This window comes from Plutella xylostella, chromosome 20 (assembly GCF_932276165.1).
Source record: "Plutella xylostella chromosome 20, ilPluXylo3.1, whole genome shotgun sequence".
Classification (NCBI taxonomy): domain Eukaryota; kingdom Metazoa; phylum Arthropoda; class Insecta; order Lepidoptera; family Plutellidae; genus Plutella; species Plutella xylostella.
In genome coordinates, this window is record NC_064000.1 from 537,939 (window position 1) to 557,657 (window position 19,719).

Below are 19,719 nucleotides of genomic sequence, written 5' to 3' on the forward strand. Positions count from 1 at the left end.
ATTATATTCAATTTATACAGGGTTATTGGTAAGTAGACCTGATCCTTTCAGGAGGTGATAGAGGAAGGCATTTCCAGTCGATTATACCCTATAATGCATTATCCGAAACTTAACCATTTCTAAGATATTTAATATTCAAAGATTTTTTGAATTTTTGCCAAAATTTCATGTTTAAAACCGAAAATAAAAAAAACTAGCCATATTTCAATACTTTTTTGTTTGTTTAGCATTATTAACATGTTAATAAACTAATCAAAATAATCAAATATGCATTATTCGACTTAAATTAGACACAATACCTCAAAATAGATAAACATTTTTAAAAAATATTCAAAGCCTAAAAACAAATAAGTTAAATTAAAAAAGAATTTCATATAACAATTTTTTGTGCACTTCAGCTTAAAAACATTGTCAACTTATATGCTTTCAAATGAGATATTTCAATATCAAATCGATTTCGGTATCACCAAGATATGGCCAAAACAATCAGAGAAGGCGGAGAAAACTTGAAATATGGCTAGTTTTTTTCATTTTCGGTTTTAAACATGAAATTTTGGCAAAAATTCAAAAAATCTTTAAATATTAAATATCTTAGAAATGGTTAAGTTTCGGATAATGCATTATAGGGTATAATCGACTGGAAATGCCTTCCTCTATCACCTCCTGAAAGGATCAGGTCTACTTGAAAATAACCCTGTATAAATTTTATCGACATCATCCCCTCACTATAACTCTAGAGTGAATGTCAAAACCATGCGCCTCTCAACCTCAACACACACACACACACACATTTCACAAACACACAGTTAATGGAATTTGGAATCTGATTCGTTCGCTTACGCTTGAAGCAAACACTCGCATTTCTTATCGCATAATATATTTCGCTCTCATAAAAGAAGAACTAGTGATGGGAAACGTTCATCACCGACCAACTATCGATAATAATCGCCACCGCGACTAGCATCATGGAAAACTACCTGATCAGGACCTCGTCAACTGGCTCTCTCTCTAGTAAGAGACCAGCCGATGGCGATCCCGAAAAATGGCAAAGTCCGAAGCGCACCGCCTTGGCTACTGCGGCACCAAAGATTAAGACATCGGCTTCAACCTCAAACCGCTTCGACACCCTGCAGCCTGACCAAATACTGGATGGGAACTCTCGAACAACTGTGAGTACAAAACCGAAAAATTCCCGCATTCCCCCGATTGTGTTAAGCATAAAACCTGACTGGACCCATAGATCCATCCAAGAATTGGTCTCAAGCTATGCAAAGAATTTTCATTTGAAGTATCGAGCCAATAACAAGGTCGCTATTTATCCTTATTCTGCAACTAGTCACCAGGCTATTAAAGAGGGTCTGTTGAACAAAGCTGATTTTCACACATTTACGCGTAAGGATGAAAAAACCTTTAAAGCCGTTATTCGTGGCCTTCCATCAAATGTTGAAGAAGACCTCCCAGAAGAACTCGCATCCCTTGGCTTCCCTGGATGCAAAGTCACCAAATTAAGAACCCCAGCATCATCTGTCCAGTCATCCAACGCGCTGTTTCTCGTTCAATTCCCCACCGAAACTGATATCTCGAAATTCAAAAAAACACGCTTCATCTGCAGCTGCGTAGTTGAAATCGAGAAGTTCAAACCAAAACATCAACATGGAACACAATGCTACAGATGTCAAAACTTTGGTCATACGTCAAGGAACTGCAACCTGGCCCCACGATGCATTAAGTGTACCGGAAACCACCTGTCAAAGGACTGCTCCAAGAAAGACCGCGACGAACTCCCAGAATGTTGCAACTGCAAAGATCAACATGCAGCTAACTACCGCTTGTGCCCTGCTCGCCAGGCGTACCTAAACCGGACCCAAAACCTACGAGGTAACAAGGTTCAGTCACAAAACACAAAAAAACCCCTGGGCCCTCGTATCCCAAGCACCAACCAATTCACATGGGCGCAAGTAGCGTCTAACTCAATTGGGCTGGCTGGGTCAAAATCCTCAATCAATGATTTCCAGCCCCCACAGCAGCACCACCCAAAATTCATAAATCAAGTACCAGATCCAACTGTGATGGAGATGCTTCAAATCTTGAATGTCCTAAGGTCAATCAAATCAGAATTCTTAGCGTGCAAATCCATGCTTGATAAAGTCATACTGATTCTGAGTCATCTCGGTCACAGTGTCTGAATCCAAAGAAATCAAAATCCTATCATGGAACGCTGACGGCGTACGCACTAAATTACATGAACTCTTAGACCTAGCTACATCTGAACTATGCACTGATATCATTGCCTTATGCGAAACCAGGCTAACCTCTAATATAACCCTAGAAACTCCCGGGTACATCTGTCACAGAGCCGACAAACACCTCAATGGACACGGCCAAGGCGTTGCTATCCTTATAAAAACTGATATTGAACATAGCCGTGTTGCAGTACCCCATACTCGCCATATGGAGGCAATAGGCATAGAAATGACGCTATCGGGTAAAAAGCTCACTATCTTGTCGATTTACCAGTCACCTAATCTTCCCCTTGACCCTAGTGATCTATCAGCTCTTCTCAATATTGGCCGAAATGTGTTGATCATGGGTGACTTCAACGCAAAACATGCCCACTGGAAGTGTCCTGATACCAACTCAAGAGGTAACATATTACTTGACCACATGCTTGAAAATGACTACATCATTCATTATACACCAAACCCCACACTAGTCCACTACAATTCTAATTATCAACCCACTACCCCAGATCTTGTTCTCTCCCAAAACGTACATGACATCTGCGACATTCGTACTTTGCCTGCCTTATCATCGAATCACTTGCCTGTAGCCTTCTCTGTTGTAGGAAACTTCACTCGGAAAAGCCTCGAATACTTCCGTTACTGCGATGCAGACTGGACTGGGTTCCGCTCTCACGTCAACGACAACATTACCCTCAGTTCTAATTTCTTCTCATCGATAAGTGAGATCGATAATGCCCTAAATTCGTTTATGGAGCTCCTACTAGAGGCCAGGAGTAAATTTGTCCCCACTGGTAAGCTCAATAACCACAACAAAACACTTCCCCGCGAAATAAAACAAACTATCAAAATAAAAAATCGCGTACGTAGACTAATGCTAAAAGAAGATAATCAAGACGTTCGGTCTTCTTTACGGACAACATTTAACAGCCTTAATCACAATATAAGGAGAGGGATCAGGGAATTGCAAGATAAAATCTGGAACAAAAAACTTTCTAAAGTTGACAACCCATCGTCAGATTTATGGCGCTTAGCTAAATCTATTCGCAGCAAACCCATTATAATTCCCCCCCTTGCTAAACCTGATGGTACCAAAACAAAAAGCACAAAGGACCAGTGCGAGATATTGGCTGACGCGTTCCATGAAAATATGAGTCTCACGCTAAATTGGCAAAGCGATAATGAAAACACGGTTGCAGCATCCCTAGAAACAATCAACTGCTTTCAGCCATACAGGATATACAAACCTACCCGCCCGAGAGAAATTTGGTCAATTATAAGAAAGCTAAAACTTAGAAAAGCACCAGGTTATGATGGTATCCACAACGCCTTACTAAAAAACTTGCCACAAAAAGCTGTTATACTATTGACAAAAATCCTAAATGCCTGTCTTCGAATTTCCTACTTTCCCCAAGCCTGGAAACTAGCTAAAGTAATTGCTATCTTAAAGTCAGGGAAAGACGCCTGCCTTGGAACCAGTTATCGACCAATCAGCCTCTTGTCATCTCTGAGCAAGCTCTTTGAATCGGTAATCTATAAGAGGCTAATAGCCACCACACATCACTTGTTAAGAAATGAGCAATTCGGTTTCCGAAAATCGCACTCTACTACCCAGCAACTTGCGAGAGTGGCTGAGCACGTGGCTCACCATCTTAACCTTGGGCAGTCGACAGGCATGTTCCTGCTAGACATAGAAAAAGCGTTCGACACAGTCTGGCACGACGGTCTGTTGCACAAACTTGTGATCAATCAGGTCCCCCTTGGCCTTGTGAAACTTGTCCAATCCTATCTCGACAATCGGCAGTTTTTTGTCCAGGTTGATGATTATACCTCTTCTATACGTATTCCACCAGCCGGTGTACCCCAAGGCTCCATACTAGGACCCTACCTTTTCCTACTCTTCTTAAATGATATCCCTATACAAACAAGGACCAAACTAGCCTGCTTTGCTGATGACACAGCTTGTTTCACGTCATCTAGAGACCCCGATCTAGTAATTGATCGCCTCCAACTTTCTATCAATTTACTGCTAAAATATTTCACCTCCTGGAAACTCAAATTAAATGAAAGCAAAACTGAAGCCGTCCTTTTTACACGAAAACGCAAAATCCCCAACAAGCGACTGCAAATAAATGGTATTTCTATTCCTTGGAAACCATCCGTAAAATACCTAGGAGTCCACCTTGACAAAAAGCTCAACTGGACTTATCACGTTACACAAATTCGCTCTAAGGGCATCAAAGCCCTTAATGCCCTAAATCCCATTTTTAATCGCCGATGTAACCTCAGCCCCCAGACCAAATTAAGATTCTATACTGGCCTCATCAGACCTTGCATTACATATGCCGCGCCTGTCTGGAGTAGTACTTGTAAAACAAATTATAGTAAACTGCAAGTTATTCAAAACAAGTCACTTAAAATCGTATTTAATACCCCATTCCGAACTAACTTAACGAACCTTCATGACAAAATAAATTTTCCCCGCTTATATGACTTTATACTAAAAGCAACGCGTAAATTCTATCTCGAAAAAAATCCGAATAACCCAAACACACTAGTTTCAACTATTGGACAGTCCCGCCTAGAAAACTTGTCGTACATCGACAAATATCGACGTTATCGCTTACCCCATCACTTAGTGCTGGGCGAGTGACGTAGTAAGTCATACCGGTCCGTGCCATACGGGTCATATTCCGACAGCCAAGGCGCGTAACCGCCCGGACAGAACTAACATTCTTGTCAAATTACCCTCCCTCACTAGTTAACTAATACTTGTAGTAATTTTTTTAACAATACAAGCCTATATGAGTTACACAAATTATATGTGCTTACCTATTATTACAGTTTTTTGTAAGTATTAGTTAAGTACCTATATTGTAAGTTGTAAGTATTAGTAAAGTACTTATATTGTACCCGTAGGTATTTTACTCGTAGTTCCTAGTTAAAAGTTTAATTCTGCCAAAAATGTATATTGCCTTAACAGATGTACATCTAATAAACTCAAGTATATTAAGATATAATTTCAAAGATTTAAATAGATATAATTTTTCCTACTGTAATATTTTAAAAAGGTGTATGCAGCCTGTATAAAATGCTCCATAATTTAGTGTCTTAGCCTTTAGTTGCCTACTTATAAGTTAGTCTTAAGGCTATTGTAATAATTTATGAAATAAAGAATTTTGAAAATCAAATCAATGGAATTTGGAAAAACTTTGAAAGAATGAAATAAGGAAGGAATTTTGTGCTTTTGTTTTAGTTGCTACTTATACCCCATCCACACGCTCGGCGAACAATGGCAAACAGCAAACAGCAAACAGCAAACACTGACGTGTGGATGGGTGTTTGTCGTTGTTTGCCTGTTTGTGTTTGTGTTCGCCAGTGTTCGGCATCGGTGTCGGTTTTTCTTGCCAGATCAAAGGATGTTCGGCAAACAGTTCGCTACGTATCCACACGTCTGGCAGCGATCAGTATGCGCGCTAGCATTGCGGGAGGCGGACGTATCAACTTGGTACACTTTTTCGTTGGCGCGCATTTTTTTTTATGTATGTTCACCGATTACTCCGCCGTTTATGAACCGATTTTGAAAATTCTTTTTTTTTTTTATTGGGTTGAGCTCCCAGGTGGTCCCATTTTTTTTTCAGAATTTTATCTCACCCCTAAGGGTGGGTAAAGGGGTAAAAATAGGGTATGAATTTCCATTTTGGACACATATTAACCGATTCTAATGAAATTAAAAACATAAATATAGTTCTTGTAACAAAAAAATATGATGGTGACCTTGAGCTGATCTGATGATGGAAACGGAAGGCAGTCAAGGGAACTCCTCAACGGTATATAGCAAATACCTCGTGTTTAGGCTTGAATGATTCGTATTGATTAGTAGGACTTTTTGGTATCATTTGCATCTTACTTTTGATTAAAAATTATTGCAAATAAACTATAAAATAAAATAATAATTAAAAAGAAGAAGTCAGTTTTTTTTTTAATTATTATTATTATCCCACCATCGTCTTTGCTTTCTTCTTATTTGATTTTTTTCTTTCTCTTGTATTAATTTATATAATAAAAATATGTCAACCCGAAAGTAATAGCTCGTCGTCCGCCGTGTTTGCCGGTTCGGAATGTTATGAGCGTTCGCCGAGCATGTGGATGGCTGTTTGTGTTCGGTGATTGTGGTTGGTGTTTGTGACTTTGTTTGCTGTTTGCCGTGTTTGTGACAAACAGCAAGCGTATGGATGGGGCTAAGAAAAACGGGTAATTATTGTAATTTTTGTCTCAAAGATGGTCACACATTTAAATAGTGTAAAACAAATACCTAGCTTCTCCATACAAAGTTGCTTTTATCAGAGTTCTTATTTAAAACGGATTTCCAAATTTTATTCATGTTTCACCTTTTTCTCTGATGTTCACTAATCTACAATGCGAATGAGGCTCCTAAATTAATAAATAAATCGATCAATGAACAGAGGTAAATATAATTTCAGGGCCTGCACCGTTTAAAAGGATAATCGAATTGCTTTCGTGCCATCGCATATCGCGGCCTTTAAATGGGTTTTCAGGTATGTACACTGTTACAGCTGAAAGGCTCTACTGGGTGACTTGTGAATTATGGTAAAGTACCTAAAGGCTCAATTATAGAAATAAGGTTGTGTTCATACTATTACTTACATAGATATGTATAAAGTTAGAGCCTTTCAGAAAATAATGAAGCCGAAGGGTAATTCTTAACAAATTTCTTCCAGGCTCTAACCTCTAGCACCTTTGATAAATCTCAATATACTATCAACAACTTGAATAATACTTGTCTATTTACTACAAATTAGAGATACACCTTTAAAGTTACTACCTAATGATAAGGCTATGGTCTGAAAAGCCCCGATTGGACTCACGCTGGCGGCTGGGAACCGGCAAGTGTTGCCGTGTACCGCCGCCGCGCCGCCGGCGGCAGAGACAGGGTTGCCATGGCGATCCGACGGATTACTAAATATACTAGAAGATAAAGATTAATTTTTGAGCTTTTAGTGAGCGATTTCTCGTGAGGATATTATTAATACCCACTTATTTGGTACAACCTTGCTGAACAAAATTTCATGAAATACGATGAATAGTTACATACATAGCTTTCGAATCCCACTGTGTATGTTTTTTACTTCTTCACGTCAAAACGGCTTAACCGATTCTAATGAAATTTGGTATGGAGTTAGATTCATCATCATCACCCTGGATTAACACATACGCTACTTTTTATCGCGGAATTCCTACAGGAAAACTTTGAAAGCTCGCGGGAACTACTATAACTACCTATACTTAAATCTGGCCTACATTAAGGAGCCCTTCCATTGGGAATCTTAGGGAGGTATGATGATTGACTTACGTTGACACAGGCAGATTATAAAGGCACCAACGCAAGCTCTGCCTACCCAATTGGGTACTAGTGCGCTCTTCCACACCAACGATAATCGGTTTCCCTTCAGATGACCAAAATATAACCTAAAAGAAAACAATAAATTCGCATCATAGCGCCCCAAATACTCACTACCTACCACGTACACACTAATCCCCCGACGACAATTGAAAATGAACCTCAATCCTATCGGCCTAAGCTCCAGAGTCCATCAGCACAGCCACTGGGAACTCACACCTGACGAGCTCGAAGGTACATAAACACTATTATTCTTTGGTAAATATAACGTCATTTACATGAGATTGCAACAGCTGCTCTCATCTCGGTGCGCGGAGTTTTGAGCCCTGAAGGTCTTTGTGGGGTTGGATCGTTAGTTTTGTTGTTACTTCGCTGTGTATTTTTATGTATTTCAGGTAGATTTTGGAGTGGTAATGAGTGGTTAGACTATTGGATCAGATGAAATCAGCAAGGTTGTGGGAAACAGTGGATACAAGAGGGAAAAAGGACCATAACACTTGGAAAATTAGGGTTATACCCAACAGTGGGCGATAGGGAGCTGAGGATGATGAAGCCTATGATGAAACCTACCTAGACATGACTACATGGGGTATATGTAGTTATTATATTATTATCATTGTCAGACCATGATCGGCCTTGACTGAACAAAACCCTGTCCCAAGGAGCGCCACAAACACTCTACCGTCGGACTTACTCATGAAGTCACTATCAGCTAGTAGATACAAAATTTTCACATAGCATGTTTATTTCATATTCAAATTATAAATACATATCTACAAAAACACCGCTGAACATTTCACTCAATGGCCCAACCCTATTCTGTGAAACGAAACTTTTCCAAAACGATGTTGAAACATGCGTGTTCATTTGCAGTCAATTATGTTCGCCGTCCATGAAGATAAGCTGTCTATTCTATTATCTGAGGGTGTATGTACCTAGCCAGCACCTGGCTCTCGTAAATGGAACCTATGTGCATTTCCCCAAGGTCTAAACTTGGACCATTTCCCACTTCACTAGTCCATTGCGGGTTGGAGGGTTCATGTGCTCTAGAGTCTAGAGGAAACCTGCATTTCCTCACGTTGTTTTTCTTCACAATTATATTGCAATAAAATTTTGACACTATATTCACGATGATAACGCCCAGTGCAGATAACACCCGACCTACGATCTATCTCATTAGAACCTCGGCCCAGCATCGAATACCGTCCCCCACGATGGGAACCCGCATCTGTTCAGTAATCCGCCGGCAGGGGGCGCCGGCACGCTCTGTGTGCTGAACACTGAACACTGAGCTAGAGGCATCGGGATTGCGACAAGAATTGTATTGAAAAATCCCTCTGTTATTGTGTGGTTTGGGCTGGGCGAGGATTGGAAATTTCCGCTTGATACGTGTTGAGATACTGGAGTTTATAAAATACCGGTTTTTATAAAGCCTAAGTAGGAAAGTTTGAGTCTCTCGTTGTACCTTCAAATGCTGAAAAGGAAGCCTAGTTCAGTGGCGGGTGCGCTTGGTTGATCATTTGATATTTATTTAATAAGTTACAGTTTAATGCACTCACGAGCAATGAAAAAGTTCCAGTGACATGAACGTCAATGGCAGGTGGAACTTTTATAAATATTGCACGTGAGTGTATATTATCAGAAACATTCATAGGTGAAACGTATGCCACTGGCTCTACTTAAACTTTATTCATGGTGAAGTCCAATTTGATACAAAGCTGCCGACAAACACGGACGGACCACTGTTATGAATGTCGATGGCCATCGGACACCAAGAAGTTGATGATGACGATGTACTCACGTTTCCGTCGCTCGGCGGGGGTGGGTGCGGGGGTGCTGTAGTCCTTGTCCATCTCCTCCTTCACCTTCGCCTCCATCTGGAACCAACATTATACATATTGTTGACTGTACCTAGTCATTTTTGAGATAGATTGGGGCGTGAGGTGAACCCACATTTCGCCGTTGTGGGGCCCAATGCCCAATGTTGTAGATAGATGAAACAAATGACAGGCAGGGTAGCCCCGCGTTCACGGTAGCACGGTATCGTTATCGACGTCGATAAACTCGTTTAATACTTGTTCCACCAATCACGAAGCATTTATGGCCCATCGCGATATAGGGACGTTTATCTACGTCGATAACGAACCCATGTACCGCTAGCAGAAGATGTAACTACCTATTACTTATGTAGTTGACAGATGAAAACGGAACTACTTATCTTCGTTTGCGTAAATGATTGAAAGTTACAGTTGCAAAACTCGCAAATATTGCGTAGTCTATAAAAACTAACACCAACTGACCAGTTACCACCATAATATCCAGTGTTACGTGTAATGTTTTTCCACAGCTGACTGCAAGTGTGTGTACCTACGACCCGCCTACGTCGGCATGTGAGTCTGAAGCTGTCCAGTGGTTCTGCAGACTGTCTGTATGTCTGTCTGTCATCAGCTGACGCCCGACTGGTTAATGTTGCCAGGAGGCGTTCACTGGGTTAAGATTTTCATTTCTGCTGTAGTCAGAGAATAGATAGAGTTTATTTTCCAGTTTTGCGAGTTCCGATACGTTAGTAGTTTATAATTGTGGTGTTTGGCCTTTTTGATAAAAGATTGTTTATAGTTTGTTTATATTTCTAGTTAGTTTATGACTGAATATACAAATGGCTGAAGCAAACTCTGGTATAATTTCCCTAAAATATCACATTGGCGACGAATAAGACCCCACGCGAGTGTAAATAGATAACTAATACACGTAGCAAGAGCGGAAGTTATAAAAATGAGTGCAAGTACAGGTATATTCGGTGGTAACCTCAGTTTTGACCACGCCTGTCATGAATGGCCAATATTTAAAAGCCGGTTTGCACAGTTCTGCATAGCGAACAACATAACCGAGGACAGCGATGCAGAAGGCCTTAAAAGGAGGGCCTTGCTGCTGACGGCGTTGGTGGAAGATACCTACCGAGTTGTAAAGGATTTGGCCTTCCCGACCGAACTGGACAATGTGGAGTACAAGACCATTGTAGCATTGTTAGACCGGCACCTGGAGCCAAAGAGGTGCAGCTTCGCAGAAAGGTGCACTTTCTACAAGGCGGAGCAGCGGGCAGGAGAGGGACTGGCTGAGTGGGCGGCTCGAGTGCGGAGGGCGGCGCAGTACTGCGGGTTCGGAACGGAGCTCGACACGGCGCTGCGCGACCGATTCGTCCTCGGACTGGAGGACGCGAAGGAGAAGGAGCGACTGTTCGCGGAGAGCGTGGACACGCTCACTATGAACAAGGCACTGGAGCTGGCGCAGGGCGTGCGGTGCGCGCGGCAGGCGCTGCGCGGCGCGCGAGGCGCCGGGGAGCCGCCGCAGCTGTTCGAGATGCGAGCCGGCAGCAGTGCGGGCCGCGCCAAGCCGGCGGCCGCGCCGTCACCCGCCGCGCGACGTCGCGGGCGCGACCGCTGCAATGTCACTGTCAGCTGAAGCTCAACGAAATGTTTCTACTCAACAGATGTCGCAGTGTAAGCAGTATGGTGGGCAGAGGAAGATTTTTTTTTCTATTGGTGATCGAGTTTTAGTTAAATGTTTTTTCAACAATGGCAACAAAACCGAATGGAAACTGGGTACAGTCAAGGAAAGAATAGGTGCCATGATGTATATAGTGTATATATCTGATTTAAATACAGATGCCAGAAAGCATGTGGATCATCTTCTAAAATATAATGGTGTTTTAGACGATGATGATGATGATAATATACCGTACTATGACTGTAGTTCGGATGAAAGCCAGTTAGATACCAATGTTACTCCTGTCACTGCGATAGAGGGGGAGGAGGACGGAAGTGAGGCCGCGCCTCCGCCGCCAGCGCCGGTAGGTGGCGGTGGTCGCCCAGTGCGTAGCACTAGGAATCCTAACCCTCGATATAAAGTGTAATAAGAAGAATGTAATTTATGTTATTTATGATTATATTTTGTGTTTTAATTACTTATTGATTATATAAGTTTTAACATGTAAGGGTATATTGAGTTTTGTGTTTTTTTATATTATTTTATAAATAGTAGGGGAGGTATGTGGTGTTTGGCCTTTTTGATAAAAGATTGTTTATAGTTTGTTTATATTTCTAGTTAGTTTATGACTGAATATACAAATGGCTGAAGCAAACTCTGGTATAATTTCCCTAAAATATCACAATAATACGGAATAAAAAACTAAAAATAAAGTAAAAAATAAAATATTTTACATCCTATCATTCTCACAAACAAAAAGTTTGCTTAAAATATGACAAATTATTAGAAGATCGCTTTCCTTATAAGTAGGTACTTACGTAGTCTACGTAGTTTATTTTTGACTTTCGTTAGGGATGATGATATTTTATAACAAATAATAAATACAAACGTAATTAGGTATATTTTACACAACACATCACATACAGCTACCACACATCTGGAAAACCAGCACAAAAAACGCCAACCTAATATCTAATTTCGCAGCTGTTCGTTGTAACATTCAGTAATATCTCCAGATCGACGCCCAGCTGGCCGGCACCTGGCTCGGGGGAGGGAGGCCTTAGGCGAAGGGGGGGTGAAGTTTGTTCAGGAGATCACTCTAGATAAAGGAAAACTACACTGACGGGCATGATAAAGTTCCATTGAGAAAATCACCAAATTATTCGGAAAATACTAAGTTAATGACGCCTTCTGCAATATTTAATTACATTTAACGGTGCATCAGAATATTACCAACTAAAAACGTAATTATTTTGTTAAAATTTCCTATTACTTAAATGTTTAAAAATAATGGGCCATTTGGTGTCTGCTTTTTAGATGTAAGTGGAACTGTTTCTTTGCTCGTGAGTGTATGTTTCGGAGCGCTGCCGCTGCTGCGCGAGCCACGACTCTACTCGTTGTATTAAACGTGCTGATTGCACCACAGGTCCCGTTCGTTCGTTTTTCGTCAGTATAGAGTGACCCTCCAGGGGGCGCTAAGGTGGGTATGCGAATTAGATCCATCAATCGCGTGGAAGCAACTGGGGCAAGGCGCAATGATATTTTTCGTGGGGCGATATTTTTGAAATGTATAAAAGTCGTATGGTAGAGATTGCTATTTAAGCAATAAGGCCGCCTTTTTGTTTTTCTTTTTAAGTATTTCTATATTTTTGGTACGTACTTACTATTGTACAGGTGAACGATGGGGTAAACGTGTTCTGGAGTGGAGGCCGCGACTAGGCAAACGTAGTGTGGGACGCCCTCCGGCTAGATGGGGTGACGACTTGCGAAAGGTAGGCTATGATTGGATGCGGAAAGCTAGTTTCCATAGAAGTTTTGTTGGTTGCGTGACTTTTTAATATGGAGATCCACACTTTATTTTAAAGCTTAGCTTACTATAAACTAAGTCTTTCCAGGTGGTCGGCGATAGAGGATAAGAAGCCAAACTATTATTAGATTGATTTATTTAGAAGACCTGTGAGTCATGAACTCATAAAATGACGGCAGTAATAAAAACCCATACGACCGGAAGGTGCTGTGGTCAAACACGATGACGTAATGCAGAGATTGCAGATTTGATTCCCGGTCGAGACCAAAGACAAGTGCTATATGGTTAGTCTCTGATCTTGGAATAATGCAAAATATGTGTCCTAGACACTAACTTCATTGCAAGTACAAGACCAACCTGTAACGAACTCCGGACTATGAAGTAATTGGTACTTACCTACTTTAAAAAAAAACTTAGTGCCGGCGTCAATACACATAAAAAATTTAAGATAAAAATATGAACACCTAGTGCTTCACAAATATTTTTTTCCTGTCCAGATTTGAAAGTCATCGCAGATATACTGGAACTGGAAGTCACTGAAACATTTCCTCGTGTTTTCGTACAATATTTCCCCCAGGCTACCAGGCTACCAGGCTCGCAGAGGGTGCAGGAGCCAGATGACCGCCATCTGCAGGTTTTAATTTCTCACAAACACATTACTCTATCTACCGATGACTTTCAGTTATTTTATTACTTTCACACAGTTTCGTCACAATCAATCTATGAAAATCGCATGTATAATTATCAAAACTGAAAGTCACTGAAACATTTCCTCATGTTTTCGTACATTATTTCCGTGTATGTGGTTAAATTAACTTTACTTTACTGACTTTAGAGTTAATTCAATTACAATTGTCACAATCAATATTTGTAAAATATTTATGAAAACTGAAAGCTACTGAAACATTTCCTAATGTTTTCGTACAATATGTCCGCGTGTGTGGTACCAGGCTACCAGGGTGGCAGAGAGCGCAGGAGCCAGATGCCCGCCATCTGCAGCGCGACCGCGGGGCTGCGGCCGCCGAGACTGCGGACTTCGGGAAATGAGGGAAATTCGGTTGGGAGTTTCCGTAGCTTTGCTTTGAAAATATAGTGTGTTTCTGAATTAAGTGAAAAGATTTTGACACATAGAAAACATTCAGTAATTTTATTCGTCTTTTTTTCTCCATCTGGTAACGTCTGAGATTTGAGTCTAATTAATGTTAAGCCTACGGCCTAGCTAACACACTAAACTACTGTCAGTCAGTAGGGGAGACCGGGGACAAAAGTAACAGTTTGTACTTTCTGTCTGATTTCTCGTTATTAATACATTTATATATTAATATTAATACATTAATACATTTACGATAAAATAAATATAGCCACATAAAACTTTCGTCTATAGTCTACAAATCTCCATTATTACTTTACTTAATGCATCTCGAATTTTAGCATTTTTGAAGCCTCAAAAAAAAAAGGGAAATCGTTACTTTCGACCCCATGGTCAGGACGAAAGTAACAAGGCATGGGTCGAAAGTAACAACCCATAAATTCTGCCCAATGTTATAAATACGATTCAAAAGAAAGAACAGAAAAAACAATCAAATTATTTAGTTTAGAAAACTTCTTAAAAAACTATCAAAACTAAAAAAATCTTATGACTTATTGACAAAACTAAAAAAAACTTCTTAATATAAACTTTAAATGAGATCCATCATTTAAACTGACTAACTGATAAGAAGTTGTTTTATTTGTGCCATAATATACAATATTATGATACAAATATCTAATCAAAACAACAAAAAATAAAAATTTACAATGTGACATGGCAAACTTACGAAAGTAACACGTTACTTTTGTCCTGCCGCGAGCTGTTACTTTTGTACCCATCCCCATTTTTGAAATATCAGGCGTCATAACTTTAAAACAGCCTGTGTTATTCGAAAACCATTTATGACATGCTACAGACAATCTTATAATGAATCAATGAAAAAATTGTCATATGGTTCTTGGCATCTTAATTCTACGTAAACACTTAATGAATAAACACCAAAAAACTTACTTTTGGTGTGTAAAATCACGAAATGCTCACTAAAACAACCTTGCACCGCGGCACGGGCGTGGAAAATGATATCAAGCACGGGGGGCATCGCATGCTGACTACCAGCGGTCGCTTGGGACGTTAAGGCTATTGGGGAAGTCCACAGAGTCTTTGTTACTTTCTACCCGCTGTTACTTTTGTCCCCGGTCTCCCCTACAAAAGAATTTTTAAAACCATCTAAAGACGAATTACTTCCACACAAACGTACACCAAATATTCTGCAAGTTCACAGTATACCTACACAATCTTCCAAACTCCAAATTATTCCAAAGTGTTGTTGCACAGTGTTACAGCGAGACAGCGCTACACGCGCGCGCGGGGCCATCTGTCGAGGGCTGCCTGGTCAGCGCTGCCCGGATAGAAGTAGCTAGACACGAGTGTGGGCAGCGCTGCCCGGATGGCCGGCGGTCACGACCATGCGTTTACGAGCCGCGGTGTTGACCTGTCTGTATGTAGGTTACGACTGGATGAAAGCTGATTGCTGAATGGAAGTAAGAAAAATGTTTTTTTTTTAATGTGTTAAGAGTGTTTGAAGTCATACGCACAGTCGCGGGCAGTAGTTTGCATTATAGATAATTTCTTCTTCTTCTTGTTATCGTATCGGTGACTTACACAAGAGATACTTACATAGAATAGGGTTTGTCACCGTGGTGAAACGATTTGCCAGTCAGATAAGCGTCAGTTGCTGACTGACTGCAGGAAGTACTTATATCAGAAACAGGTGATACGTCATTTTAGGAGGCTCCTTTCGTTAGATGATTAGAAAAAGTAGTAGGTATAGATTTTTCATACATTTCCACAAATTCAACGAAAGTTGTATAGAATGACCCCCTGTGTTAGCACCCCCTTACCCGTATACTTACCACTTTTGCAACGCCCTGTAAATACATAACATATTATGTTGTACGCTATCCTCAAACCTGAAGACTGTCCGTGATTTCCGTAGGGACTATCAGTTATCCTTCATTATTCACCCATTTTATTTTATCACCCTCATTATAGGGGCAGGTGGAATACGTACAAATCTATCAATCTTGTAAATCATTCTTAGTTCTTGGCTTTTTTTCAGTATTTGTAACGGAACTGTTAACTAAAAGTTTTTGGAATTCTACACCAAAGAAGCTCTGAAATCAGTTTGTAGACCCAGTATTAGTGAGGTTGCATGAAATAAAAAAGTCTGTGGCGATGTTTTGTAGGTATTGTATCTAATCAATCCAAATTCAGGCATTTACATATGCTCACGATTATTATCCCCGTAGGGGTAGTCAAGTCAGAGGTGACTCTCAAGCGAGACGCTCGCTTTTCGCTGTACATTTTGATCCTTCTAACGTCATATCCGAATGCAGATTCCTACAAAGCTATGGAACCCTGGTACCCACTACCCAGTCTAGGCGGACCCGGGGCAGGAGGCTAGTGCAACAATAAATTAAAGGAGCACAAACAGTGGACGCGCCTGAGCCAACACGCGGGACAAACAAACAAACACGCCAACGATGATAAATTCCGTGATTATCCCCAACGTTTAGCTTTCAACAGGGCAAGCCTGCCTAAATGTACCATGCAGCGAATTTGGCTCTTATGTTGTTAGGATTAAGAACGATCTAGGAATAAGAGTTGGCTGTGTGTAATGTGTCGACAACAGTACGCAAATGTAGTAAATAGGCGGCTTTGTATGGGCACTAGGTGTAGTGAGGATTTTCGGGGAATGGCTACAAAATACATAGTATTTGAATTGTTAGGGTAGTTTTACTGACCTCCTAATATTGTTATTTATTTTACTCCTGAAAGTAAAATCCCGAAAATTACAAACAGCTGTTTTTTTTTTTACAGAGCTGTACAGTTTTCATAGGGTGTCTTTTATTCAACGTCAAGTTGCCGGTATTATTTGCCGCGCAACTCCTTTATCGCTTTAAAAAAATTGTCAACATCATAAAATTTGTGTGGCGAATGGCTAGTAAGTTATGTTTTTTTAGGAATACGACTCTAATTATGAGGAGTTGAATAATGTACCTAATTTTTTTTTAATTAAAGTTCCTAAATTAAATATAAAAATTATCACATATCTCTACGTCCCACAGTACCCAGTGAAATCAAAGCGGGTATTTTTCGCGCCATCTGCCGCCGAAACGGAGTGTTTTCTATATTATTAATAATGTCCCCGCAGCTGGCTACCCTTTCCCTGAAGCCATATTTCGAGGCTCAGCTCCCGGGGCCAGATGGGACCTATCGGGGGGGTTTGGGCCGAATCGTCCACTGGGCTTGGGATGCTGTAAGAAAAGATTCATTAGTGGGGCTAAAATTTTATTAAGTACTTGTTTTCACCGATAGGTTTGATTTCATGTGTTTGATGGTGCAGTAGTTAGTGGCTGCTGTGTCGAGGGTCCCGGGTTCGGTGTTTGGCCGGGACAGACTTTTGCTATCGCAACTTGGTTTGGCGCGGAGGATGACAATAGACTCGTCCTCTCTTACATTGGTACTAAACACAACACTGGTGAAAAGAGGAGTAGAATATGAAAAGTAAGTGTGTGTGTGGTTGTACATAAAAACTTCGATAAATATGACATGATACTCATGAAAAAGGGACTACAGAAAGACAAATGAAGAAATAAAGTTTTTTTTTTTGTTTTACTTTAAAAAATTAGCATTAAATACTTAATTATACATAAATTACCTTCACATACTTCATCCCAGCGTCAATCTTGTAAGGAAGTATTTATTAAACTGAGCATTCTAACAGTGCCATGCTTATATATTCTGGTGGTCACTTCCCATCTAGTAAAATATCTACGACGGTTAGAATCTGAATCAGAGAGACAAACTCGATTACAGACAAGAAGAAAGGATCTCAAATCTGATTTCTGCCCAAATCTTGACATAGCGAAGCATTCACCAAAGTATCAAGCTCTCCATTTGTACAATCACCTGCCTATAGAATATAAAGAGTTGACTGCTCATAAACTATTCAGTAAAAAACTAAAATTGTACCTGTTGAAGAAATTTATAAACGACAAAATTGATAATTAATTTAGCAGTATTTTTTTTTAAAATCTTATAAAATTTGTTTTCCTATAATGAATATTTTTGCTTGTAAGTATATAATAATATTGTTGTGCATGTTATTGTTATGTTAATCATAGATATTTATGTTATTTTTATTGTTAAATTCAAATACAATAAGTTAATTGTTTACTGAATAAAGAACTGAACTGAACTGAATTCATTGTAATATGTATACTAAGATTACTAAGTTCTTATCTTAAATAGATATACAACATGCACCTACAAAGTACTGTGGGAATTTGGTCATCTGTGTTAGAGGGACGTACTTATTTCAGCAGAAATGTATTATGTTGTGTGCTGTGAATATTATAACTTATTTGATGCGGTTAGGTACCTAACTACATTCGTTTTATTTAAATACTTATGTAAGTTTGTAAACATTTAAAATATATAAGTATTATATTCGAGTGATATGTAAGTATGTAATTACTCAATTATGAAAAACTTACTTTATCACAGAACCCAAAATTCTGCTCTCAATTTGGTGAAACACGTCATGAAAATGACTCCACTGCCGCTAATAACTAAGCTATAATAACAACAACGGAAATACATCAATACTCGGCTATCAATGTACGGCGAACAAAGCGATGGTACCGACTCGCGGCGCGTCACACGGCAGCGGTCGTCAACCGCAGGTGACGCTTTCAAAGAGAACCAATTACAACTTTACATTAGTTTGTTGAGACGCGGGCGGCGCGGCGCTACTTTCTATATGGGGAAATACGGGGTGTAGGCCAAAATTTGTAATGTAGGCCTACAAAGAGACTTAAGTAGGTAGCTAGATATTTTTGGATTATAAAGTATGATATTTCTTTATAGATTGAGAATTTACTTACACTTGATGCAAAAATAATAATAATAATGTAAGCATGAAATCATTTTCCAATTCGTATAGCTACATATAAGGCATATAAACAATATTAGTTTTACAATATAGCTTTCGTATTTTACTAAAAAGAAAATTATGTTAAGTATAAAGTATGAACAAAATAAAACAGCTGTAAGTTTGTAGCCGTGCTGTACTCTTATTTACTCACTGTATCACGACTTCACGCGCAAAACGAGTTCAAAAACTTTCAGCTTTCAGCGTTACGCCATTCACAGTAGTTCCACTGTTACTTTATAATTGGTTTTTGTGTTTGAATTTACTTCTTCTGTATTCACTTTACAGGAATACGGGGAAACGTAAATCAGGTGTTAAATTTGCAGCCGTGTGCATTGCTGGTTTATTAGCGGGTGAATTGAGGGCGTAATGGTGTGAGGGCGTAGTGGAAATCGAAGTAGGCGATAGGTCCGCCCGCAGTTGGTCGGAGGCCAGGGGTCGTCAACGGCAGGTGTCGAGTTTGGCAAATTTTAATGAATGCCGCCATGTGCGCGCGACTGCCGTGTTATATGGATTTTCATTTAGGAAATCGTATAATATTATGGCGTTTAGCTTGCGGCTAATGTTGCCGCTTTGGACGACGGTTTGCGGATTTATTAGTCAGTGTTCTTGATTATTTTTCTTTTTCTGAGTACTTAAACCGGTATGACCTGAATTTCTAACGCTTTAGCTATCAAACGCTTTAGCTACATGATTATCATGATTGACTTTAAAGTTTTCTTCATCATCATCACAACCCAT

General features: G+C 40.0%; 1 protein-coding gene across 1 annotated transcript in view; it reads right to left on the reverse strand.

The window, feature by feature from the left end:
• Positions 1–19,719, reverse strand: part of LOC105381406 (protein CBFA2T3) — a 77,394-nt gene that overhangs the window by 38,005 nt on the left and 19,670 nt on the right. The window contains 1 exon segment of the mRNA XM_048628201.1: positions 9,464–9,539. Coding sequence (XP_048484158.1) covers positions 9,464–9,539 — 76 coding nt within the window.